Source organism: Maniola jurtina, chromosome 19 (assembly GCF_905333055.1).
Source record: "Maniola jurtina chromosome 19, ilManJurt1.1, whole genome shotgun sequence".
Lineage (NCBI taxonomy): Eukaryota > Metazoa > Arthropoda > Insecta > Lepidoptera > Nymphalidae > Maniola > Maniola jurtina.
The window spans coordinates 7,083,395-7,090,830 of record NC_060047.1 but is presented as its reverse complement, the minus strand read 5'-3'; the positions used below and the strand labels follow the sequence as shown (position 1 = coordinate 7,090,830).

Below are 7,436 nucleotides of genomic sequence, written 5' to 3'. Positions count from 1 at the left end.
CGTTCGTTCGAGCAATAAATGTATTTGGATGTATTAACGAACTCCAACGAGCGTGCGGAAGCCAACGCTAGCGAACGATAAATATCCATCGTAGGGCGTTCGTTGGGCCGGTCTGTACGCAGCTTTACTTCCACTATACACAGTCCTATTCTTATAATATGTGGTTGTCCACCATCTTCGCTTACGTTTATTTTTTCTTGTTCTTGCTAACTCGTTTTGGTATATAAAACTAGCAATTATAATGATGTCGTCGTCGTCCATGATTAAATTGCGAATGAAAGAGAAAAGAACCGGAATCAAGTACCAAAAAACGTTCGTTCGAGCAATAAATGTATTTGGATGTATTAACGAACTCCAACGAGCGTGCGGAAGCCAACGCTAGCGAACGATAAATATCCATCGTAGGGCGTTCGTTGGGCCGGTCTGTACGCAGCTTTACTAGCACAAATAACGTAGTGATTACATACTCTTTGTACATACTCTGTGCATAAAACCGTTAAAATTTAAACATTATTTACAGTTTTACATTTTTACACTACAAGTTACATATATAGTGATCTGTGATTTACACCCAAGTCCCATTGTGAAATCTGTGATATTTTACATACATATTATTAAAATAATTATAAATTAAGTGTGACTACATTGTAATTTAAATTGTTTCTAACGTTTTATCATAACACGTATAACAGGTTGTACCTGCCTACAATATTCTATTACCAATAAATAATGAGTGCCCTAAATGCCACCAAATCTATCAAAGTAAACTTAAACATAGGTGACCAACTAACTTATATATCGTGTGGGCATATTGTTGTAGAGTTAATTAAATTTATAGCATACCAAAGGCTTCAGATACCCTACACTTACCAGTGGTTGAAACAAGTGGTAAACAAGAGAAAGTCGTGTGAAGATATAAGGGAGAGTCACCAGTCAGAAAGACATTATTTTGTAGCATCCACAGCACTAAGTAATCTGGACTTTATTATAAAGGCAGGTATCATATTTAAAAATTATGTAGTTTATAAGTAAATACCTTAAGATTTTGTTCCAGAATATATTAAATGCACCTTGGGAAGACCTAATAACCTGGGCATTGTGATTTTTTACAGTATCTGTAAATTTTAACTTAGCTTCCCGATTGTTTTTTCCGAATACAAAATTCATCTTCATCAACTGATAGATGTCCATTGCTGGAAATAAGTCTATTGTAGGGACTTCCACGCGCCACAGTCTTGCACTTGTATCCAGTGGCTCCCTGCGAATTGCCTAATGTTGTCTGTCTGCCTAGTGGGGGTCTCTCAACACGGCACTTCCCAGTGCAAGGTCACCATTCCAGCACTTTGGGACCCTAACTTCTATCAGTTTTTAAATGATGTGCCCTGCCTGTTGCCACTTCAGCTTCACAATCTGCTGAGCTATGTCAGATACCCTCGTTCACCTATGGATCTCTACATTTCTGATTTTATCATGTAGAGAAACTCCAAACATAAGAAATTTATTGATACTTTTTAAGATTCACTAATAATATAATTAATAGGACATACCTAATTAGTTAGGAATTTCCATAACATTTTTTTTATATATGTGACACTTTATTTATATTTAATTACTTTGCAGCACCCTGATAGGGCTTCATGTTGGAATAATATTTTTTATTTTTATTATGATACATGAATGCAAATAAATAAAGAATAAAGAAATTACAGTGGCATAAAATTACTATGCCTGCCCACTTTACTGAACCATGTAGTTACTGTTAGAATAACTAGACTTTATTTTCATTTTAGAGCCTATTGAAAGAAATTGACAGTGCCTCAATTCCTGATGAGATTTGCATTATTCTGGGTGCAACTCCAATCACATGTAAAGAAGTATATAGGCTGTTACTGCCTAGATTGTGCCACAAACAACAGTGCCATTCTACTCATATTGCAACAGATCAGAAAATACAAATGAATGTGTTTAAGTAAGTATAGCTACAGAGTAAGCATATGATATTACATAGAGGTTCGTGTCTAGATAGAATAATTATGTGGTAAGTGTGGGACGAAGGAGCAGCCAGAACTGCCGGGCTAGCATGGGCAGTAGATAAAAATTATATCCCCGATTATATCCACTGATTTCTATGACATCAGTGGATATAATCGGGGGATATAATTTTTATGTACTGCCCATGCTAGCCGGGTTGGCCTTAGTAATTAAGTCCTCCTCTGTACCACACATTACCGTACTACTTACTTTATACTGTAGACTGGTAATGGATTGCCGTGCTTTGGAGCATCAAGTTATTATAGCAAAGGCATTTTGCATCAAAGTCTTGTATGAAATGGGCAATCCATTGAAAAATAGGTACAATGAGATTGTTTTTTTAACTTTTGTACACTGAAGGATTACATAATTTTATTATTTTTACAGAACATTGGTGACTTCCGAGAAACTAAGCCAGATATTTTTTAATGGTCTATCCCCCACTAACATGTACATTCTTATTAAGAAAAACATGTTAAACAACCAGGATGTCGTCTGTTCCAACATCTTTGAGTCAATAGATGGGTACAAAATACCGCGAAGCTGTAAGGTTGTTAGTCTAGACTTTAGGACTCAAAATCTTTCTAATGTTTCTTGTTGCAACAACTTCCAAGTTTTTGGGGATGCTATCACCAAAAGTATGGGTGAAATCAATTTTGAAGAAGAAGCAGAATTTGCTGAAATTGTGTCAACTGATGATGTAAGATGGTTTCAATCAAGTTATGTTATGAAAGGATTTAAAGACTGTGTAGTAAATGGAAGCTCGGTTACTAATACCTGGCTACAGCTTTCTTGATAAAAATCACTTGTTAAATAAAATAAAAGTTAGCAAATTGTTAGGATGTACTTAAATAACACACATTTTTGTGACCTTATTAGTTTAATGCTCAATTAATTGACTGATATGTATCAATGTGCATCATTGATTCATATAATTTATTTAATTATATTGTTATCATGGTTTTTGCTAACTCAGCAATAATATAAAATCTTGTTTACATAATTCATTTAAGTTTAAAATGTTAGACTAAGCTTAACAAGTGTCATACAACTAGTAATAGTTAATTGTATAAGATGAAATATATGATAATATTTTTACAAAATTGTGTTTGGCTTAAAAATTAAAATACTTTAAAACAATCTCATCAGAATTTTGCAAAATCCATTCTTAGTGGCAGTCATGTTATAAAATAGAAATTTGAATATATGCAGATTTCTAGATCAAGCAGTATGACCTACTCATAGGACAGTTTCTTCTTATTATAAAAAAACTAAATTTTTCATTTTGGCGTCTTAGTGACCCCCATATTCAAAATTCATTTATTTACATTCCATATTTGTATTTGATTTTCAGAAATTGATACCAAATTTCAAATTAAACAGTCCAATATATTTAGAGCACATTGGCTGTAATAGATGAACAGACAGACAGACAAACAACTGATCCAATAAGGATCCGGTTTTGTTTCATTTGGATATAATATGGAACCCTGAAAATAGATTATAAGTTAATATGCTGTATTTCTGCTTGTCCATCACTAAATATAGTTCGGTCTCTAAACATAACACATCCTTTCTTCAAGTCATTTGCATGTGCCCTACTAGTACAGTTACCCCATTTCTGACAGTTGGCAAAAGCTTCGTTAAATTCTACTATCAAATTATTTCTTCCACCATTTGGCCCAACAACATAATCACACTTTATTGACTTCTTTATCATATCACGAAGGCAACATTCCATAAGTTCATAGTATTCAAGCCAGTAATCTTGCGGTAGCTGTCTTAATTTTATACCCAGAGATTCAGTAAGTAGACCAGTTACAAAAATGTCATCTATCCAAAAAAATGGATGATAGATTGCTTCATCAGATATCATAGCTGCAATTTTTGGACTGACTATGTAGTACCAGCCTGATAAATAGGGAGGGTATACACTTCTAGGATATTCCTCCCATGTGACATACCACTTGTTCTGTTCATTTCTTCTTGGTTTCGTATTATTCAAAATATATCCCATGATTAAATCATTTCCGTCAGTAATTGGTATTTTCTTAAGGAATTCATAAGTCTTATTTATGTTGAACACAGTATCATCATCAACTTTTAGTATAAAAGATGCTTTCTGGCACTGTGAGGATGCCCATTTCAATCCCATAAGATGTTTGTATGTCAGATTTCTATAGTTCTCATAGAATGAACCTTGTAGTATGTCACCAAATATAATACTTTCATTATTGATAGCATCTTGTGTTATATATCTGAAAGTTTCAAAATTAGTGTAGATTAAATTTATTTTGTTCAAACCATGACTAAGGGATTGCAAAACACTGATAATTATATGTGATATCACACATTTTCAGATAAAACTATTCATTCATGCAATATTAACTTGACCTACATACTCGACAAATTAGTCTATTAAAAAATGATAGACCTGAGATCAATTCGGAACACTGACCTCTGCTAATACAAGTACACTGGACTTGCTATTGCAAACCTGTTTTTGAAGCAATTTAACTATCACCATTTTGGCGTTTACAGCAACAGTGAGGGGCATGTGAGTGTACTCGGAACTAAATGTTAGTGTTGAGACATTATGTCAAAATGAAGATCACTTGTAACAAAGTGTCAATTTTAATTCCCGATATGTTCAGTGGGGTGCTTTGAAATGACTGTCATTTTGTAATGCACACCTTATCTGGCATACTTGTATGGGTCCTTCTTCAAACTTCGATTAAGGAACTGAAAGTATTACCTTTCATTTTTAGGTATCCTTGCCAATAAGAATACCCTTGTAATATTAAGTGATGAAAGATATGCAGAGGGCATTGCCCTCCTGTGGGCACTCCTTAATTCCACATGCCCTACATAGGATGTCACAATTATCACAATGAATGGTGATTCTGAAACAAGTGTAAATCAAAAATTTAAAACACCCCCAACAAGTGAAGGTTACAGTAACTAGAAAAGAGCTGATAACTTTCAAACGGCTGAACGGTCAAGCCACCTTTCAAACAAAAAAAACTAAATCAAAATCGGTGCATTAGTTTAGGAGCTACGATGCCAGAGACAGATACACACGTCAAACTTATAACACCCTTCTTTTTGGGCCTCCAGTAGAGATATATAAGTTGTTCTTTGTGGACATCTTTTTATCATAATTATGTTTTAGTCTTAACCAAAAAGCCACTGAGTAGTACCTACTGGGGTTCTTCAACTTTTTGCCAAAAGACTCTAGTCCTAAACCTTAACCATTGAAGTACAAATACTGACTTGTGCTACCCACTTTGCTTGTGCAAGATTAAATTAAATTGTAACTTTAACCACTGATGTGCAATTGACCCTAATTCATGAGCTGCCCTTCTGGCCAGTCACCTATAGTGTTACTTAGTACCTTTAAAACGGGATGATTATATAGGCATCTCCTAAACATGTGCATTCTAGGCTACATCATTTACCTACATTCATTGATTACTGATTAGGTACCATTCAAATATATTCTAGACTATAGCTGATGCCCGCGACTTCGTTCGCGGAGATGTAGGTTTTTAAAATTCCCGTGAGAACTCTTTGATTTTCAGGGATAAAAAGTAGCCTATGTGCTAATTCAGGGTATAATCTATCTCCATTCTAAATTTCAGCCCAATCCGTCCAGTAGTTTTTGCGTGAAGCAGTAATAAACATACAAACATACACACACAAACATACAAACTTTCTCCTTTATAATATTAGTGTGAAGTGTGATACAGGCAAGTGAAAGTCTATACTTAGGACTTAGGTACAGTAAAAAAATACAAAGTAGGTACATTATTCACGATAACTGTTTGAGCAGTTTTAGCAAAATGCAATGTATTTTATTATACTTTGAAAATAAATACAAAATTTTCAAAATTTATAAACTACCAACACATTTTTATTAGAATTTGGCTGGACACTAATTTGTGCTGGTCGATAGTAATAACCGGTCTGATAAGAAAACTAGAAAAGAGCTTAAAACTTTCAAGCAGCTGACACGATTTTCTTGGATTATAGCTAAGAACACTCTTGATAAAGCCACCTTTCAAACAAAAAAAAAACTAAATTAAAATCGGTTCATTCGTTTAGGAGCTACGATGCCACAGGCAGATACACAGATACACACGTCAAACTTATAACACCCCTCTTTTTGGGTCGGGTTTAATAAATTCACTTACGGTTACATGTTGAATTGTGTGGTTGTATCAATGTATTTTTTATAACATTATTTTGCGTTAATAGCAGTACTGTATTGCTGAATTCCAAATTCGAACTACGATAAATCCATATTAATAATGACAGTAAAGCGATTACAATTAAGTATACCACTTTTCTGGTCATTTTTGAGTTTTCCACTTTGAGATTCCTCGTCGGTGATCTCTTTTATTTCCTTCACTGGCATAGTGAATGCATTTTATTAAGTATATTTTGTAGATACATTCCTATTTCTTAAAGTAAATATTTTTAATTAGAAACTCCATTTTGCTGTTTACTAAAGTGACATTTCACATTTGTCCAATTGACGTTAACGTCCTTGACCTTTGAACGTAGTATGAAGCAGTGTTGTCAGATTTTAAAAAGGTCATTGCTCCCAAAAAATCTGTAATATTATTATGTATTATGTTCAAACATCCAGGACGTCTATTTTAGCATAGCAAACTAACGTGAATGACATCCATTATATTATAAATACATAATGTATATCAAGTGTTACAGACAGACACATAAATGTATATTGTGTCTGTCTGTAATTTCGAAATAACTACCTCATACTAAGCTCATATTATGGTTATTTGAACTGTACCATAACGGAATCACAGATTTTTAAAATTTTTGTCTGCCTGTCTGTCTGTCTGTCTGTCCGTCTATATTCTTTCTGTTTGAACGGGCTAATCTTCGGAACGACCTATTTTGACTGGACTTTCATAGACAAGTAGAGGATTAGCCAAGGAGGCTACATTTTTAACCGACTTTCAAAAATGGAGGAGTTGTGTTTTTCTACCTGTACACCGATATCTCCGAGATTTCTGAACCGATTTGCGTATTTTTTATTTATCGATAGAGCTTTGCGACATTGCTCCATAAAAAATTGGATTTCAACTCCTCAATCCTGATGCTGCAAGAGACCTGACCCCCAAAGCTGATAGGATTTAGAAACTGCCGGCTATAAATTGATATTGAATGTATCTATAGGCTATACCAAGTAAAGACTTTGTCGTTGACCTCGAGGACCCGACTCCTCAACCCTGATGCTGTAAGGGATTGCATTCCTATATCCTGGTGATCCCACGGGATTTTTAAAGGATCATCCGTTTAACTGTTTTTACGTGGTACAGAAACATGTTGCATCCCGGGAACGGGCTATTACGATAGGCTATTTTTGTCCTGGG

At 34.4% G+C, this 7,436-nt stretch overlaps 2 protein-coding genes across 2 annotated transcripts; one reads left to right on the top strand and one right to left on the bottom strand.

Annotated features, from left to right (window-relative positions):
• The first annotated feature begins 496 nt into the window (after window positions 1-496).
• Window positions 497-3,292, top strand: LOC123874980. The gene is made up of 3 exons (XM_045920575.1): window positions 497-993; window positions 1,791-1,969; window positions 2,419-3,292. Exons 1-3 carry the CDS (start codon window positions 730-732, stop codon window positions 2,825-2,827), a joined length of 852 nt encoding a protein of 283 aa, XP_045776531.1. The 5' UTR covers window positions 497-729; the 3' UTR covers window positions 2,828-3,292.
• A 204-nt stretch (window positions 3,293-3,496) lies between these two features.
• LOC123874978 (beta-1,3-galactosyltransferase 5-like) lies at window positions 3,497-6,568 on the bottom strand. Its single transcript, XM_045920573.1, has 3 exons — window positions 6,225-6,568; window positions 4,787-4,934; window positions 3,497-4,289 (listed from the first exon to the last, which is right to left on the bottom strand). The coding sequence occupies exons 1-3, from the start codon at window positions 6,385-6,387 to the stop codon at window positions 3,533-3,535; spliced, it is 1,068 nt and encodes a 355-aa protein (XP_045776529.1). The 5' UTR covers window positions 6,388-6,568; the 3' UTR covers window positions 3,497-3,532.
• Between the last annotated feature and the right edge of the window lie 868 nt (window positions 6,569-7,436).

Excerpts from the sequence above, each read along its gene's own strand:
- LOC123874980 (XM_045920575.1), top strand. The coding sequence starts at position 730 with ATGAGTGCCCTAAATGCCACCAAATCTATCAAAGTAAACTTAAACATA. Across the intron at positions 994-1,790 it reads ATCTGGACTTTATTATAAAG|AGCCTATTGAAAGAAATTGA; the intron begins GCAGGTATCATA and ends TTTTCATTTTAG. Across the intron at positions 1,970-2,418 it reads ATACAAATGAATGTGTTTAA|AACATTGGTGACTTCCGAGA; the intron begins GTAAGTATAGCT and ends TTATTTTTACAG.
- LOC123874978 (XM_045920573.1), bottom strand. The coding sequence starts at position 6,387 with ATGACCAGAAAAGTGGTATACTTAATTGTAATCGCTTTACTGTCATTA. Across the intron at positions 4,935-6,224 it reads ACACAATTCAACATGTAACC|AATCACCATTCATTGTGATA; the intron begins GTAAGTGAATTT and ends CACTTGTTTCAG. Across the intron at positions 4,290-4,786 it reads AGGATACCTAAAAATGAAAG|ATATATAACACAAGATGCTA; the intron begins GTAATACTTTCA and ends TGAAACTTTCAG.